Source organism: Leucopleurus acutus, assembly GCF_964270905.1.
Source record: "Leucopleurus acutus genome assembly, chromosome: 13".
NCBI classification, from domain to species: Eukaryota; Metazoa; Chordata; class Mammalia; order Artiodactyla; family Delphinidae; genus Leucopleurus; species Leucopleurus acutus.
This window is the reverse complement of record NC_139155.1, coordinates 13,390,261-13,409,468: the sequence shown is the minus strand read 5'-3', so window position 1 is coordinate 13,409,468 and position 19,208 is coordinate 13,390,261. Positions and strand designations below refer to the sequence as shown.

General features: G+C 48.2%; 1 protein-coding gene across 1 annotated transcript in view; it reads left to right on the top strand.

Moving 5' to 3' along the window:
- PHLPP1 (PH domain and leucine rich repeat protein phosphatase 1) overlaps window positions 1-11,599 on the top strand; it is a 212,994-nt gene extending 201,395 nt beyond the window's left edge. Inside the window, exons 15-17 of the mRNA XM_082852916.1 lie at window positions 3,997-4,191; window positions 6,599-6,827; window positions 9,384-11,599. Coding sequence (XP_082709042.1) covers window positions 3,997-4,191; window positions 6,599-6,827; window positions 9,384-10,553 — 1,594 coding nt within the window. The 3' untranslated portion in view covers window positions 10,554-11,599. The remainder of the gene's footprint in view (window positions 1-3,996; window positions 4,192-6,598; window positions 6,828-9,383) is intronic.
- The last annotated feature ends 7,609 nt before the right edge of the window (window positions 11,600-19,208 follow it).

Sequence of the window (19,208 nt, the reverse complement as noted above, 5' to 3'; positions counted from 1 at the left end):
TAATGATTGTTGATCATCTTTTCACATGCTTATCATCCATACCTATATCTCCTTTGGTGAGAATGTAATCTTTCACAATTAAATATGATGTTAAAGGTGTTTTTGTAGACTTCCTTTATCAAGTTAGAAAATTCCCTTCTATTCCTAGTTTGCTAAAGAGTTTTTATAATGTGTATCAGATTTTGTCATAGGCTTTTTCTGCATCAATTGAGATGATCATATTTTTTATTTCTTAGTCTGTTGATGTAGTGAATTACATTGATTTTAAAATGTCGAATCAGCCTTGCATTTTCAGGAAAAATTCCCTGTGGTCATGATGTATTACCCTTTTTTATATGCTGCTGGATTCAGTTTTATGGTAATTTGTTGAGCACGTCTGTATTCACAGATTAGCCTGTAGTTTTCTTTTCCTGTGATGTCTATGTCTGGTTTTGGTATCAGGGTGATGCTGGCCTCATAGAATGAATTGAGGAGTATTTCCTCTTCTTCAGTTTTCTGGAAGAGTTTGGAATTTATATTATTTCTTCCTTAAATGTTTGGTAGCATTTACTAATAAATTCCATCTGGGCCTGGAATTTTCTTTGGTTTATAACTAGACATACAATTTCTTTAATATAGGATTATCTCTTCTTCTTGAATGAACTTTGGTAATTTATGTCTTTCAGAGAATTTATGCATTTTCATCTAGTATTCAAATTTATTGGCATAAACTTGATCATAATATTCCATTATTCTCCTTTTAATGTCTACAGGATCTGTAGTGATTGTGTCTCTCCCCTCTCTCATTCCTAATATATTTGTCATTTGTCTGTTTATCCTGATCAAATTGGTTTGACGTTTATCAGTTTTACTAATATTCTCAAAGAACCAGCTTTTGGTTTCATTGATTTTTCTGTTGTTTTTCTGTTTTCTATTTCATTGACTTCTGCTTTTATTTTTATTATTTCCTTTCTGCTCGCTTTGGGTTTGTTTTGCCCTTAATTTTCTAGCTTCTTAAGGTAGAAGTTTAGGTCATTGATTTGGGCTTAAGGTATTAATATTCTATGCATTTAGAGCTATAAATTTCCTTCTAAGCAATTTTTCCAATATGGTTAGAGGACATACTCTGAATCAGTTGAATCCTTTAAACTTACTGAGGCATTTTCTGGACCAGAATATGGTTTATCTTGGTAAATACTCTGTGTGCATTTGGAAAAAATCTTGGGTAGGGTATCATTTAGATCAAGTTGGTTGATAATGTTGTTCAAGTCTTAAATATCCTTGCTGATTTTCTGTCTACTTTTCCATCAGTGACTGAGAGAGTATAACTCTAGCTTTATCTGTTTCTCCTTGTAGTTCTCTCCGTTTTTGCTTCATGTATTTCCAAGCTCTGTTATTAGGTGCATAAACATTCAGAATGTTATAGCATTGTGACGAACTGACCCCTTTAACATTATGAAATGACTCTTTGTTTCTGTAATGTTCTTTGTGCTGAAATATATTTTGTCTGGTATTAATGTAGCTATTCCAGCTTTCTTTTGATTAGTATTTAGCATAGTATAGTCGACCCTTGAACAACACGGGGGTCAAAAAACAGTCAAAAATCCACGCGTAACTTTACATTCAGCCCTTTGTATCCGAGGTTCCACACCCGCAGATTTAACCAACCACAGATTGTGTAGTACTGTAGTAGTATTTAGAGGAAAAAAGTCAGCATATAAGTGGACCTACACAGCTTAAACCCATATTGTTCAAGGGTCCACTGTATATCATTTTTTATCCTTTTGCTTTTAAGCTATTTGTCTCTTTATTTTATTTTTAAAATAAATCTAGATTTTTTTTTTAGTAAGTGTATTTCATTTATTTATTTGTTTATTTATTTATTTAGGCTGTGTTGTGTCTTCATTCCTGCATGGGCTTTCTCTAGTTGCAGCGAGCGGGGGGCTACTCTTTGTTGCAGTGGGTTTCTCATTGCGGTGGCTTCTCTTGTTGCAGAGCTCGGGCTCTAGAGCGCAGGCTCAGTAGTTGTGGCGCATGGGCTTAGTTGCCCCACGGCATGTGGGATCTTCCCAGACCAGGGATCGAACCTGTGTCCCCTGCATTGGCAGGCAGATTCTTAACCACTGTGCCACCAGGGAAGCCCCTGTCTCTTTATGTTTAAAGTGTATTTCTTACAGGCAGTATTTAGTTAAATCTTGCTTTTTTATATAATCTGACTTTCTGTCTTTTTGGGTGGTGTTTAGACCATTTTTATATTTAATGAAATTATTGATATGGTTAAGTTTAAATCTGCCAATTTACTAGTATTTGTTTTCTGCTTGTCTCATCTGTTCTTGATTCTCTTTCTCTTTTTCTTCATTCTTTTGGATTGAATATTTCTTATTCCACTTTATCTCCTTTATTCTTACTAGTTCTACTTGTGTGTGTGGGGTTTGTTTAGGGTTTATAGGATAACCTTTACCTTATTAATTACAGTTTACCTTCAAGTAATATATCAATTCACATATATTATAAGAACCTTACACTGTGTACTTCCATTTCCCCTCTCCTAGTCTTTCTGCTCTTGCTGTCATATGTTTTACTTCTACTTTTGTTATAAACCCCAGAATACATTGTTATAATTTTTACTTTAAACAGTTATTCTAAAGTAGTGTGTCTCCACTTCAGTATTATTGACATTTTGAGCCAGATAATTCTTCGTTGTTGTGGGGCAGGGGAAGGAGGGGGGTGTCCTGTGCATTGTAGGATATTTAGCGGCACCCCTGGCCTGTACCCAATAAATGTCAATATCACCACCACTCCCAATCGTTACAAGCCAAAATGTCTCCTGGGGGCAAAATTTCCCCCATTGAGAAACACTGTTCTAAAGTGATTTTTAAAATAAGGAAAAGAAAATGTTTATATTTACTCACGTATTTGTCATTTCCAATACACTTCATTCTTTTATCCAGATTTCCATCTGGTAGTATCATTTTCTTCTGTTTCATGTAGTTCCTTTTACATTTCTTGTAGTGGTTGTCTTTTATTTGTGCGTCTGAAAATGTCTTTTTTGCACCTTTACTTGTGAAAGCTGTTCTCACTGGTTTAGAAATCCAGGTTGACAGTTTCTTCCTATCGGCACCTTAAAGATGTTGCTCCGCTGTCTTCTGCATTGTTTCTGATGAGAACTCTGCTGTCATTCGTCTTTTGTTCCTCTGTAGGATATGTTGTTCTCTACTCCCCAAACCCCACCTTTATCCCTGGTTTTCAGCAATTTGATTTTGATGTGCCTCAGTTTTTTTTCTTGTTTTACTTACTGTTTGTTGAGCTTCTTGTCTCTGTAGGTTATAGTTTTCATCAGATTTGAAATATGTCCATCCATTGATTCTTCAAAACTTTTTTCTGTCTGTCTCTCTTCTCTTTCGAAGACTCCATCCACTCCCCCGTGTGATGGGCTGCTTAAAGTCATCTCACCACTTAATGATGCCCTGGCTTTTAATTTTTCCCCTAGTCTTTTATTCATTTTGGACAATTTATGGGACACAGTTACATTACTTGGAAAGAGTCTGATTAAGTGGAGAGACTCTGCAGGCCTCTAGAGCGCCCTGTGCAGCTCTCCTCCCATCAGTATATACTTTTCCTGTACTTTTCCTAGTGTTTTAGTTGTTACTCCATTTTTGCTCCATGTGGAAGTTCTCCTTGATAAATGTTTTGTGAATGAATGTGAACATATGCATTCATAATCTGGTGTTATTTCCCATGCCTCCTACTGTCTTTCTTTCACTACCATTTAAAAATAAAATCATCAGAAGAGTGGGGGAAAGCCATGAAGCATAAATATGTGCTTATCATTTTTCTTCACTCACAGGAATTAGTTGATATAAATTAGCTGGGGTTAGTTTACCTATTCTTAATCTATGTGGAGTCATGAAGAAAGAGAGAAGACTGGCTTAAGCAAATCTGAAAAAAACACAGCTGGGTTGGGCATGGAGAAGGAAAGATGAGTCAACTTAGCACAAAAGCATGCTTGCTTTGCAGGTTGTGTGTTGCAGCCCTGTCGGTGAATAACTTCCGTGACAACCGGGAGGCCCTGTATGGTGTATTTGATGGAGACCGGAACGTGGAGGTGCCCTACCTTCTCCAGTGTACCATGAGTGACATTTTGGCAGAAGAGCTGCAGAAAACAAAAAACGAAGAAGAATACATGGTCAATACGTTCATTGTTATGCAAAGGTAAAACTTAGAGCACCTGCCCTGTGTTTTCTTGCTCTTCTTTGAGTGTTTGCCATCTGGTTAGAAAAACAGGTGTCCAGTAATCTCAAAGCCTATCGTTGAACATGCGTTATTCAAGGTGCATTCAGGCGATTTGGTTTTGCCCAAGTATCAGGGCTGGACTGTGTTCCGTTTGAGACACACAGATGTTCAGACGACTTTGTTGGAGGCCGAGTCAGTGACAGGAATTCAGTTTCTCCTAGAACTGGTCTCACAGGCCTGTCGTGATTCCAGATTTTCACCAGATTGTTTACGACACACTCCCCTCACCCCAAATCATGTGAGCGCCAGACGCTCTTTAGACCTTCTGGCGTGTGGAGTGCTCTTTGCAATGGACTGTTTCCATCTCGGTTTGTTCCCCCTCATGGAGCACTGTCACTGATTCAGGAAGTGCCAACTTTTGAGGACTTGAGATGGTCAAATCTTAGGCCAGGAGTTAAGTCATTCTTCATATATTGTTTTCCCCCTTTATTAAATGTTCAGACAGTGTTACTAGTAGAATCCTAGGCCATTCCCTAGAGCTTTTGGTCACCGTGGAAGTTGTGGAATGTTGTTTCTAACTCTGAGGGCTGCATGTTGTGAGCATTCCCACATTCGAAGAATTGCTCGCTCTTTTGTCACTTTAAAGGCTTTGTAGGTTGTAAAGGAACTGCCTATTAATATTGTATTGCAAACACTTGCTCTTGTGGGACCAGGAAGTGGAGAGCGCTCTAAAGGTCATGGGAACAATGACTATCTTTTCTCTTTCTCTCCCTTTTCCCTGCCTTGATAATCTGCCAGAGGAAGTATCTTTGCAACAGGAGTAGAAAAAGTGTCTGCTAAGGAATGCTGGTCCAGAGAAGCCTTGAAAGTTCCCCTAAGTCATGAATACTCTTGAAGAGCTCAGTAGAGGCAAGCCCAGTGGGGTTCTTTGCTGCTCGACTCACCTGTCTTTCAGATTCTCAGTGGGCATGTGCAGTTAATAATTGACGCTGATAACTAATATTTAGTGAGCCCTTAATATATACCAGTCATTGTTCTAAATACCTTAATGCCATAAGGTATAAGACACGGACATCTATCTACACATCTCTCTACTTTTCTGTTTTGACCACCGTCTTGTTTTAGGAAAAAAGCAAGCACATTTCATAAATACAGACACACATAACACACACACACCCTTCACACACTCGTGAGCGGTCTGCTTTTTATAGACCCCCAAACACTGGATAAGAATTAAGAACCTCAAACTCTGATTACTAGCTGTACTTCTCACAAATACCATCCTAATTCTGGCTTTGCTGGGAGGAATCATTGTGCCTTTGACAGGAGGAAAGCAGTGCTGCCTTGGCAGGGCCTAAAGTCCAGTCCGGTCATAGATGTGCAGAAGTTGGAGTTTAGAGACCCAGGTTGTCAGCCCATCTCTAGGTCATTTGCTTGCCTCTTATTTTCCCTATTGGTTAACAGGATATGGGGTATGTGGTGATCTTTTCAGTCCTCAGGAGAACTGTATGTTCTCTGTGCCTGACATCCTAATTTATATGAACAGGCAGCCCTGGTTTCCATCACTAGTGGTGCCCCTTGCCTAACCTAGACAGGGTCTGCCCTTGTAAACAGGGGAGTCTGTCCATCTTAACCTTCTGTACCACTCAGGATCCGTCTGGGAGGCACTGCCGTCTGTGGGGCTTCTGATAAGAGTGCTTACCTCCTTTTGATTGTTAGAACTTGCAGGTGTCTTGTGTATTCAATACGTGTATGGACTGATGGTGAATAAAAGCACTTTGGAGCTTCATTACTAGAACGTCCTTTCTGTGAATATTCTAGAATAGACATCACTCATCTAGAAAGTCTGCACTGTATAGGACAAGAACATGAATGGTCCAGTACTTGAAAGCATGTCCCCCCAAACATCCTAATAAAGAGAGAGGGTGGTCAGGTAATTCTGAAGTGTCAGTGGGTGTAGTGTGTTTACACCTGCTCCTGTTAAGTGGTCACTCCGGCTGTCCTCTCTCGGGAGCAGAGGGGATTTAGAGAGGGGGATGAAGAAAGAAGCGGTCATTCCCCGTCTTTGGGGCACGCCGATTCGGGAGTGGCAGGCTGGATGCAGCAGGGTAAGGGCTCCTTGACTCCACAGCAGCTCCTTGGGTCTTTCGTGGTGAAGTGACACCTGCCCCAGTTGTGAGCAGACACCTCTCCGTGTGTGTGTGTGTATGTGTGTGTCAGATTCCACAGGCTCTTTTCCTGAGTTGAGCAGTGCCTGCTTTGGTGAAAGAGGCCTGGTGGAGCCCCAAGTTCCGTTTTTCCTCCTAGCCCCGTCCAGTGGTACAGTCTGGCAAAACTACACGTGACGGGTGTGTGTGGGTTTTTACCCCGTCTCTTCGTTTTCCAGGAAGCTTGGAACTGCTGGGCAGAAACTTGGAGGTGCTGCTGTCCTTTGTCATATCAAGCATGACCCTGTGGACCCAGGAGGACCCTTCACCTTGACCTCTGCTAATGTGGGCAAGTGCCAAACGGTTCTGTGTCGGAACGGGAAGCCGCTGCCTCTGTCCAGGTCATACGTTATGAGCTGTGAGGAAGAACTGAAAAGAATCAGACGGCACAAGGCCATTATCACGGAGGTAAGGAAGAGGGACTTTCCTCAGGACGGGGGAGGACGGGGCCAGGGTCGTGGCAGAATCAGCCAGACAGCATTTCCCACCAAAGGACGTTCTTTAAACATTGCAGTTGGTTTAAAATTAAAATTCCACATCCGGAGTAGCACAGAGCAAACTCTGCGTGTGATGTGTCTGGAGACGTTACAATATACAGAGTGATAAAATAGTTACCGACGGCCTCTCCGCATCGAGGGCTGTGCCACGGTACCGTCTCATCCTCACAGCCGCTCTTCGGAGGCGCTTCGGCAGGGGGCTGAAGCCTCCAGCCCTGAAGTCACGCCGCTGGTCCTCCTGTCCTAGATCTGCAGCTTGCGGGCTACGACCTTGAAACCTTGAAGCCTCAGACTCGTCCTCCGTAAAGTGGGCATAGCCATGTGTCTGTCCTGTCTTACGAGGCGAGTGTGCGCATCGGTGTACATGTAAGGAGGAGTTACTTTGGTTCATGCCGTCTGCTCCACTTGAGTAAGGCAGTGAGCGGTTCTCAGCCAGGGGCCCTCTCCCCCCGACAGGACACTTGCTAACGTCCGAGGACACTGTTGTTGTCACAACAGAAATGCTTGGGGCATGTAGCATGTAGCAGGTAGAAGCTAGGGATGCTGCGAAGCATCCTACAGTGCACAGGACAGCCCCACAGCAAGGAATGGTCTGGCCCAAAATGTCAAGAGTGCCGCTGTTGAGAAACACGGGTGTCAGTCTTCGTGACAGAAGGTTCCCTGTAGCGCAGCTTCCGAAGTGGGCTGGAGGAATTGTGCTCCACTCGCTAGCTCATCCTACAGTGTGGCTCACCTGCTGCGCACCTGAAACGTGATGTGGGCTACAGACGTGATCCCCGGAGACACACATCTGCCCCCAGGAGGTGTCCAGTCTTGTGGATAAAACCCCTGGAAGCATTTGTAGCTCGGGTAGACAGTGGTGAACGTTTGCAGCTCAGTAGAGAAGGACTGTGACTCCTGGTAGACTTTGACCAAGGGCCATGAGAAAGATAAAGACTCGGGCTCCACCACGAGGGTCTGGCGAAGGAGGCCGCGTGTAGATTTTAGTTCCCTGCTTGTTCTAAGAGCAGAGAGGATTAAAATGGACGCTAGACAGTCTCCGATGGGGTTGGATGAAATTATTAAACATATTGAATTAAATGTTCAACATTACACGATGCGAAGATTAACCATTTCTGCTACATAAATGTGTCACAGTTGGTGCTTCAGAGGTTTCTCCTGCTTTCTCTGCCTCCCTCTTCCTCGCTTTGTCTGTATTGCTGCGTTGGTTTTCTTTAATTTCCCTGCCTTGAGGTATGCCCCCCCCCCCCACCAAACACACACACACGGACAAAATCATTGATTCTGATGTGGTGAGATCTTAAAGGGTTGGGCAGAACAGCGAGGGTAATTTTTGCCGAAATTCCACATTTTGGGGAAGAACAAATATATTAGGAGAATTAAGGGAGTTGAAAATTGTGCTTGAAGCCCTGCTTTAGTAATTTTACTTTGAATTGTGCTGCCTGCGTGGCAGGATTGTCTGCGGAGCTGGGGGATGTACTCCCAAATGAAGGAACGTGGTAGGGTTGGGAAGGGAATGGGTATTCTCCGGAAGAGACACTTGCTTCGAGGGAGATGGTTAGACCATCACTATTCCCTCATCCCAGACACACATAAAAGTTGTCCGAATGGAGCCTCCTCTGGAAAAGGTGTTAAAAATAGGGGCATGTAGAGGCACGTCCTAGACCCGAGAACCTCAAACTTGAAGAATAAAGAACCGAGCAGGTACACCCTGGGGTTATCTCCCCTCCTCTCCTCCAGCTTCAGAATAAAGGCTTTTTATCGGCAAGTGGTCTGAAACTTTGGTTCGTGGTGTAAGTGGCGTGAACTCGGCCGGACTGAAGCAGGAGACTTTGTCGTCTCCATTTGCTGCCAGGGAAGTGAGTTCGGGGAAGCGGCAGGACCTGGCACTTCTCCTTAAGCATCTACCTCTCCAAACACGATCAGTTGTACCCAGCTAGTCACCCCACGGTTTCCCCACCAATTGTTTTTAACCTTCTTACGTTTAAAACAGTGCCTCTCCGCTCACTTCTGGACCTTCAGACATTACCGCCCCTGATGGTTGGTGTGCTTTGGGGAGGGACCTAAGATTCCGGGCGTTATCTGGAACGCACCTGCCTCGGGGGCTGCTCGGCACTGGCGCGTTCAGCAAGGCTCTTCCTCTCGGGACCCCCGTGGGTTCCAGGAGGCGCTAATCAGCCGTGTTGCTGTGTCAGATGATGGTCTGCTTTGGAGATAGACGGGTCCCAATAAAGGGAGTAACAGATACTTTCCATTTGTCCCTCCTGCTTCTTACCTGCCCCGGGCTTCTGCCCCAGGGTTCTGATGACAGGTGGACATGAACCACTCTCAGGAGGGTGGGCAGCCCCTCCCCCTGTGGACCGCGTGTCACGCTCCGGTGGTCCCCCAGGCAGGAGGCCCCAGGGAAGCCGCACGTCGCCCCGCGTGCTCCGTGGTAACGTCTGTTTGGAAACCCCTCTTCTTCCAGGATGGCAAAGTGAACGGAGTGACCGAGTCCACGCGCATCCTGGGCTACACGTTCCTGCACCCCAGCGTGGTGCCCCGCCCCCACGTGCAGTCCGTGGCCCTGACCCCGCAGGACGAGTTCTTCATCCTGGGCAGCAAGGGCCTGTGGGACAGCCTGTCCGTTGAGGAGGCCGTGGGGGCCGTGCGCAACGTCCCCGACGCTCTGGCCGCCGCCAAGAAGCTGTGCACGCTGGCGCAGAGCTACGGCTGCCGCGACAGCGTCAGCGCCGTGGTGGTGCAGCTCAGCGTCCCCGAGGACAGCTTCTGCTGCTGCGAGCTCGGCGCCGGCGGGCCCGTGCCGCCACCCAGCCCCGGCACCTTCCCGCCCTCTGTCAGCATGGTCATCAAGGAGCGGCCCGCCGACGGGCTAGGCGTGCCGTCGTCCAGCAGCGGCCTGGCCTCGGAGATGAGCAGCGAGCTCTCCACGTCCGAGATGAGCAGCGAGGTGGGGTCCACGGCCTCGGACGAGCCCCCTCCGGGCGCCCTGAGCGAGAGCAGCCCCGCCTGCCCCAGCGAGCCGCGCTGCTCGCTGCACCCTGCCTGCCCGTCCAGCTCCTTCCAGCGCCAGCTGTCCAGCGCCACTTTCTCTAGCGCCTTCTCCGACAACGGCCTTGACAGCGATGACGAAGAGCCCATCGAGGGCGTCTTCACCAACGGCAGCCGGGTGGAGGTGGAGGTGGACATCCACTGCGGCCGCGCCAAGGAGAAGGAGAGGCAGCAGCCCCTGCTGCAGCTGCCGGCCGAGGCCAGCGACGAGGGTATCGTCATCAGCGCCAACGAGGACGAGCCGGCCCTGCCCCGGAGGGCGGACTGTGCCGCCGTGGGGACCATGGGGCGCCGGAGGGCTAACGGCTCCGTGGCGCCCCAGGAACGGAGCCACAACGTGATAGAGGTGGCCACGGACGCGCCTCTCCGCAAGCCGGGGGGCTATTTTGCAGCCCCGGCTCAGCCAGATCCTGATGATCAGTTCATCATTCCCCCGGAGCTGGAGGAGGAGGTCAAAGAGATCATGAAACACCAGCAGCCGCCACCGCCGCCACCGCCACCGCCGCCCTCACAGCTCCACGTGCAGCCGCCGCCGCGGCAGTGCCCGGGGGACCAGCTGCCAGACTGCTGTGACACACCGCTATGACCCACCCGCGCGCTGCTTAAAAATAAACTAACCAACAAAGGCTGAGTTGCCAGAGCCTCCCAGGCTCCCGTTAAACCAGGGGTTTACTCCACGCCCTTCTCCCAGACGCTTTCCCAGCCTGTCTTTGCATCCAGTCTGTAGGTTCCCCTTCTGTTGGTCATTTTTTAAAATAATTACCACTTTTCTTCTCGTGATGCTGTACCAATATGATTTAAATTTGTTAACTTCTTCCCCTAACATATCAGATGTGTAAAGACAAAGAACAAAAGGTTTAATATATTACAGAGAAACAGTTAATGATAATGTAATACTTTTTAAAGTGGCTTTGTGTTGTTTTGTTTGTCTGGAAGGCAGGGCAGGTTGCCAGTGCTAAATGATTTAATAATACTGTAATTCTGTATTTCTTTGCAGTGGGTGGGGGGGGGAAGCCTTTTTTTTTTGGTCTTGAAAATGATAGACATTTGTAGAATATGGAGACTAACTCCTAGGAGTTGCTTTACTCTGTCAGGTGACCTAAGTCACTGGATTCACTAATTTTCTCTGAGAGAACAGTTGATTGAAAAATTTCTATTGTAAATAGCTCAGTGTTGTATAGTGATGCTTCACATGTTTTGTAGTTTTGGCATAAGGGACTAAACAACTGACTTCCCTCCCCTCCCCCTCTGACACACCTTCCTGCCCACACCCCCTCATCCCCCCACCTTTTTAATTCATTGAATGATGAGCCTGAGCATTGCTGAGAGCATTGCTGTTCAAATAAGGTGGACCTTAGGCCACTGGAAACGAACCTGCACCCGACGGGCCTCTGACCCTTTTTCTTCCTCTCCTGTTTCCACCCAGCCTCTTTTGTAGACACTTTTTAATTGTGTTCCTTACTGCTGCCACAATCAGCATGACTGTATAGAATTCAGTTAGATCATTTACATACCAAGAGTTATATTAAAGCAGAATGCACAAATGAACATGTCATTTTTGTTATAATAAATATAAAATTTACAAGTATTGGACCCATCTGCTTTTGTCTCAAGAGCCAGATGTGTCTTGCAGATGATCCCACCCAGCTTGGGTGTGGAATGAATGCATGTAACTTTGGGGTCATCAGATATTTCCGACTTTGATTTTTTTTTAAGGGAAAATACCCAACAGGCTAACCTACATTGAACGAATGTAGTGAAATCAACCCTGTGGTTAACAATACGTGTAGCTGGTCTTACAGCCTTTCTATTTCTTCTTGTTATTGTGTAGGGTAGACAGTAAAAGGGGAATAGATGAGGTTGCATAGAGGAGATCCCTGGAAAACTCCCACAAAGCCAAGTTGGTTTCCAGGTCTCTTAAGGCCCCCTCAATCACCTGAACATGTTAATAGATCTTTTTATAAAAATTGGAGTATGGTTGATTAACAATGTACACTGGAGCTGGTTGCCTCGCTCTCTACCCCTAGCAGAAATAATGTCAGTGCAGTGGGGTCCACTAGGAAATCCCGTATTCCTAGCTGACTTACTGGCCCCATTTACAGACTCTAGTGCCCCACCCCTCCCCGCCGACCCTGCATCTTGTGAACCATGTTTTGGAGATGCTGTGGGTCTTCTCTCTTGTCTCATGTGGACTAGCTTCCCAGGTAGAATGCTTTTCCTTCTTCAGATCTACCCTCCAGTGGTACCTGGCTGGTTCAGTGACAGGACATGGCAACTAGTCTTTCTTGTAGACTCAGTAATGGGCTGTCCGTCCCCTCGCTGGGTGGTCAGATCAGAGGACCCCCCCCACCTTGTCTTGGTGACGTCCGTTCTTCATTGCATGTCAGGCTACTTGTACACTGTGTACTTTGAAAACCACTAGGGCTGTGGAAGGAGATTGAGTTCCTCTCAGCCCATAAGGGACTAGACTGCCCAAGCCCGGGCAGAGCTCTCTGCTCTAGAGCCGGAGCAAAACCATCTGAGGGTCCCTCCGCCCAGCCCCACTCAGCAGCACCTTGCCGCCCTGTCGTCCTTCTGCTCCAGGTGGATCAGGGCGGACTTGGAAGGCTCTGGGTTTTCACCCCAGTGCCGTAGTCACTACAGAAGATCTGGGCTGGCTCTCTGACCTCCTCGGTGCTTAAATCCCCTGTGGACAGGGCTCACCTGTTGCCTGGAGCAGGGCCTGCCCAGACGGTCAGTGCAGATCCGATTCCACGGCAGCTCCCTTCCAGAGGAGCCACCAACACTTCCGCCCTGAGCATGGCCAACAGAGGCAGCAATAATTTGAGGAGTCCACGATGGGTCCCACAGCAACTGCTTGTGCCAGGGGCAGCTGCTGGGACCAGCAAGTCCCAAGTGGGGGCTCAGCTCACGTCCTAACGTGTGTGGCTGACTGGGAGAAGGGGCACAGGCTGGGCGCTGCTGTTTTCCTAAGGCCGCCAGTTCAGTGCTTGCTTGCTTCTCAGTTTCTTAGACCATTAAGTCACATCGAGCACACGCCGCATGTAAGGCACTATGGAGATAAAGGACAAAACTGCCCTTTGGAAGCTTGGGGTAAATAGGCGTGTGGGTCAAAAGTAAGAGATGAGCACATATTAAGCGGCTAAAGACGCGGAGACCTACTGCCAGGCCTCCTTGCTCTTGCTTAGGAGTCTCCCAGTTATTGCCTGAGAAGGAGTTTCTTTTCACTTCTGCTCAGCAAGGTAGCATCTAATAATGTATGCAGAACGGCTTATAAAACTGTGAAGTGCCTAACTGAAGATTCCTCAAAGCCATGGGATCTCCAGGGTGAGCATGAGGGGGAAGGGCATCCCCCCAGCCCCGCCCCACACTGTCCTTCGTGCTGGGAAGGCCCGCGAATTGGGAGAGGGCTGGCGGGTGGGTGGGTAAGAGGCTGGAAGCTCTGACGGGGCTCGCAGCCTTGCTAATAGACTCAGAGCTCCCTACCGAGGGCCCTGGAAGTTGCTTGGTGTTGGATCAGCCACAGGCTGCCACGTGTGTGCCCACGGAATAGTGGCTTTCCGGAGGGCACCAGGGCCAGGCTCAGGAGCCCCGACTCCCAATCTGACCTGGTTTCTCTAGATTGCTTTTGTCACAGCACCACCTGCTGGTGAGATTAGATTTTGGGTGGAAATGGGCATGACTCTTGGTCTTTCTCCTGCCCCTCTTCCAAAAGAAAGTTTCAGTTACTTTCATTCCTAGACACCTGACAGAAAGCAATCTCCAGCACTATTAAGTAGTCAGAGAAATATTAGGGACACTGACGTGCAGACATATCAAGATGTGTAGCCGGAATCATAGCATCGACCTGGGAGAGAGGAAGTCAGTCTCCAACATCCAATTCTCCATTCCCCATAGGGAAGAATAAATAAAACCCCCCTAATATGCCTTGGATCTAATAGGACAACATCAGCTTATTGCTGGCACTGCCCAACGGGGACAAAGCACAATTCCCATGCAAACACTCATCAGAAGGCACTTTGAATTCACTCGGACACGTCAGGAAATAGAATTTTTGGACAGTGTGGGGTTTTTGTACAGTGTGGTATCTGCCCTCCCTTCCTCCCAAGTGATCAAACCACGTAATTTGTAGATAGTAAAGCCTTATGTAAGTGGAAGTATTGTCATTGTTGTAAGTAAAGAACTAAGGGTGGTCAGATAGAAAATAATTGGGAACACAGAAAAAGTAGTTCTTTAAATTAAAAACTCCCAGAGAGGGAAAAAAACCAAAAACTCCTAGGAAACATCTGTTGGAACTGTTACAGGAGGGAGGGATGATGTCATGGTAGAAAAAATAGGTTTTCCTCATTTCTTGCCATTGAATTTCTTTTGCTTTCAGTTCATCGCCCCAAAATGCATTTTGTGCAAATGGATCTGTGCAAACTTTATTTCCCTATTGTTGTTCACCTGTGGTGAACTGATTCCTATTGCTGTGTCTTTGAAAGATGGCTCTCAAGGTGTCCCCTCACCCCACCTTTACCAAAATCGCAACCAAGTTCAGACTTAGCTTGGCAGATCCACTGCCCTGATCAGTAACAAAGCAGGAGCTACACCTAGCAGACGAAGCTTTGCGCAAGCTCCACAGCCAACCTCACACCCACCCGATCCACCATGTCCGTTCACGCCACGCGTTTAGGAAGCACCAGCCAGAGCCGCCAGCGTGCTCAGCTCTGGGTCCCCTGCCCAGGACCACAAATGCAGCGGGGCTTGGGTGCCACGGTGGCTGTGCTGACCTCCTGAGGTCTTGGTCTCAGCCAGTTGAGGGCAGACTACAGGCTCTACATGTTGCCCCCTGCCTTCTAGAAGACTAAGGTTGAACCTTGACAGGAAGAAAGGGGCCAAGGGGTCCCGGAGGCCGCCTTCCACTTTTCAGGCTGTGTGGTAAAGTAGAAAGCCATGCTGTCCCCTGCCCTGAATTTAAGGACCCATAAACAAGTGCTGCTTTTGTTGGGCTCCAGTTCATTAGTCCTTCCATTTTCTTCTAAATCAGAAACACAATGTTCTATCCTGTTCAGAGGGGGAATGGCAGAACACGTGGAGAATTTTCTCCCGTCTGCTTATGACTAGAACTTCTCGCACTGTCATTCCTCTCTTTTTCTAAAGCCGTGGAAGTAAAACTGGCTTCAGGCTGAAATTTCAAATACTTTCTAGTCATTACTATTTCTTAGGTCTTATTCCAATAAACTGAACTTCCCCCTAATTCCTAATCTTATCTATTGGAAGAAAGTTGAAATGGCAACTAAGATCATTTTCCCAAATGGCACAACTCCAGCCGTTGCCTTTTCCTGGACTCATGTACAGGTCATTTGCCTTTCTGAGTCTTTAAGAAAACTGCTTTGCAGTTAACATTTGGAGGGTCTTTTTTTTTTTTTTTTTTTTTTTTTTTGATGTGGACCATTTTTAAAGTCTATTGAACTTGTTACAATGTTGCTTCTGTTTTATGGTTTGGTTTTTTGGCCCCGAGGCATGTGGGATCTTAGCTTCCCAACCAGGGATCAAACCCGCACCCCCTGCATTGGAAGGTGAAGTCTTAACCACTGGACCACCAGGGAAGTCCCATCTGGAGGTTCTTAAGTCAGTTTTCCACTTAACAGAAATTGCCCTGTAACCCAGGAATAAATCATGCATGCAAAATAAAGTCTTTTGTTTGTTTGATGGTCTACAATGCATCTTAAGAACTACTCAAATAGTCCTTTTCCTAGAGCGTTTCAGTAGGTTAAAGATAGTTCATTGAAATGTGGCCCACCCCTGCTTATCCTAAGCACAATCACCCACACTTTTTCCTCAGGAGCTGAAACCACCATCTCTCACAGGTAAACCCACAGGACTTTTTTCCTGGAAACTTCATTGGGCATGTATTTCAATGCTGTCTGCATATAATTGGCATATACCCTTCATGTAAACATTTTTGAGTTCTCCAGCTTTCAAATTTAAAATCTCATCATGATATTCCTTAGATTACAATCCCAGCCCCGCAGGGTGGTCACTGAGATCCAGCACTGTGAGTTCTTCCTGTCCACCAGTGGCCTTTAAACGTTTCTGTCGTGACTTCCTGAGGGATGCTACTGACTTCCCACCTCCAATGAACAAAGAAGGGGGAAGGGCCCACCTGCCACCAGCTGTTCCTCATTAACGCCCAGCTCGGATTCCTTCCTGCAATGGAGAGCCAGTAATGACCTTGACCGCTTCTACCCTAGGAGCCTTGCCACAAACAAAGCTGCCTCTTCCAAGTGTGCTGAGCGCAGAGGGTGCAAGGACAGAGCAGACGGACCCTGGGCCTGCTTTTACAGAGCTTTGAAGACTCACTCTTGGGACGGAAAAGAACAGAAAGACCAATGCTCCTTTGCTCTGCCCATCAAACACCATCAAAACCATTTCCTAGCTGTTTTTCTCCAATAGGCAGGGTTTTATTTTGAGCAACTTTGAATTCTACACACCTGTGGAAGATGGACACAGCAGTTGTCTCTAGCACGCTGACCTCAGAGCTCCCTCTCCTTCACGTTTAATTCCTTTTCTGCAACCCATCCCCTGGTACCATACCTGAGATAAACACGCCCATTTGTTTAAAAAAAAAAAATGTTTGCAGCCTTTTCCCCTCCACTCCAGCACACTGAGGATGGGCCTCACTCACTTGTGGAGGCACAAGGCTCTCCACATCCAGGGCTGAAGATGGGTCCCTTGGCCTCCACTGGAAATCCCTGACTTCCTTTTCGCTTCCAGCTGGGCCAGAAATAAAACCACTGGTTCATGCAGATGGGCACCCTGCCTACTGTTTGCAACTTCCAGCCGCCTCCATCGCTTCGGTCCTGGCCTCTGCCCCTCGCCCCTCCTCCCCATTCACGTCCTCCCTCCTGGCCATTCAGCTGCCCTGGTCTGGGTGCTGCTCACCACGGTCACCGTGGTGGCAGGGAGGATGGGGCTGGACGTTGCAGCAGCTGCCACAGGCGATCACTGCCTTGTTCAACCTCTCCGCTTTGGCCCCCAGCCCTCTTGCTTTGCCTTTGAGCCGGCTATAACTGCTGCTTCTCCGCCACATTTTGCAGGCTCTTCTGCCAGATCCTAAGAGTTGGGTTCCGCGCTCCTCCCTTCACCTCTCACTCTCACTCAAGGCTCGTCCAGGGGGCCCTCATCGTCCTCCCCGCCGCGCCCATGTCCATACCGCCTCCTGGACACCTCCCTCGCAGGACTCAGGCGCCACAAACCCAACGTACCTCAAACCTGCACCTCCTGCAAGCCCGACGCTGGCAGAACCTGTCATGGGTCACCAAGTCCTGTCAGTTCTACTTCCTAAAACCTCCTGGTGGAGGAGATGGACAATGAATAAGCAAATCTTTAAAAATGAACATGATTATTTCAGATGTAAAAAAAAAAGTGAAAAAAACAGAAAAGGAAAATGGAATCAAGAACGATATTTGACCTAAACCCTGATGAAAAGAAGACAATTAAGATCTGGAGGCAGAGAATTTCAAGCAGAGGAAACTGCAAGGTCAAAACCCCGGGGTGGGGACCGCGAGTGTTGGGATATTAGGGGAGTGGCCCTTATCAGCTTCCCTCCTCCTTGCCCCGGCTCTGAACCAAAGGCGAAATAAGACAGCAATAAGCGGCAGGGGCAGAAAGGTCAACTTTACTGCTTAATGCTGACGGTGGAGAATGAGGGCTGTGTCCCTGTATGAGGGGGCTTCCGACTACGGAAACCCCTCAGCAGTCAGCCGCTAGGCGGAGGCGGAAGCCCTCAGGGCTCTGGGGCAGAGAGCTCCCCCTGGGGGCGGGGAGGAAGCTGAGAACGCGGCTCCTGAGGGGCGGGGCGCGGGCTGCGCATGCTCAGTGCGTCCTCTCAGACTCTCGCGAGAGAGCGCTGGCGCCGCCCTACAAGACGGGCCCCGGGGCTGCGTGGTTAGAGGTCGGAAACCAGGCCTGGAGGGTGTGAGATGAGGCCGCAGACCTCCGCCAAGGCCAGGGGCTTGAGAGAGATCGCGTCTTCCAGGAGGTTGGCGCAAGGCAGGTGCTTACTAAGCAGTTTCTCAAGGGTCCGCACGCTCAGGCGCCGTCCCTTCGGCCTGAGCCCTCCAGCCGCCGACGCGCACCTGTGCGGCTCGCACCGCGGCCTCTGGGCCCCATCCCTTCGTTTCCCGTGCGTTGCAAGCACCGTAAATGTCCACCCAGTAATGGACGAAAATCCCAATGCGCCTGGTTTCAAACATTTGGAAACTGCCTCCTGTAAGTCCTCTCACACTGGTCACGCTTGGGGTCCGGGGTTTTGATTGGGAATTTGTGGCCCCAGCGCTGTGTCCCTGAGTCGGGACTGGCCTGGGTGGCTTTTGAGCAGCACAGGGACTCGGCCTCTACTGGACAGGGAGTCACTCTTCCCCAGGCCCCCGAGACTGAGGTGTGTGGGCGGCGGCGGGAGGAGAATCACCAGAAGTTCAGGATTATCACCCACTCTCCCCAAGAGACTCCCAGGAGGTCCGCTCAGCCTCCAGGTGTGGGAGCCGCCGACTCCTGCCTGGCCCTGGGGACTTGAGAGCAGGAGGGAAGAGCTTTTTAAGCCAGGGCCGAAATGCAGCCTTCCCTGGGTGGCTTTGGGCGTGTGGATTGATTTATTTCCTCCTCCTTCTGTTTTGCAGCGCTTTTACCCAGGGTTGTGAGAAAGAAATTCAAGGGTGCCCGCCTTGGTGATCTCTTTGACGGAGTGAGAACCAGAACTAACTACGAGTTTCTGATACTCAGCAAAATGTTGCTTTCCTCCCTGGATTGGTGAACATGACTCGTGTTAATTCAGCTATTGGCAGGAGCTGCAAGGTCGCGCGGGGCACTACGGTTTCGCTGGTCTGCAGGAGTCCCTTCCCTTCTGTGCGGAGAGACCCCTCCCCTGTTTGAGTCCTGCTCTTGGCCCTTCAAGCGGCAGCGCGTTGACACAGGTAAGAGGTGGAACACTTTTCATATGTTTGGGTGTACTAGACATTGGCTGCATCCCCAAATTTCCTCTGGTTGAACTTAATAGAGTTCCTTGGCGCTGTGAGAGGTGCCTGGTGAGCTGCTCCCACCCACCCACTCCAGGGTCACCTGCCCAGGGTGTGTTTGTGAATTTCCTGGGGACGGATGACTTTGGCCGTGGTTAGGCATCCCCCTGTGTCTCTCTGTTTTAAATTGCTTATTTGGCCCAGGACAGGCCATTTCACATCCTCAGTGATCAATAATTAAG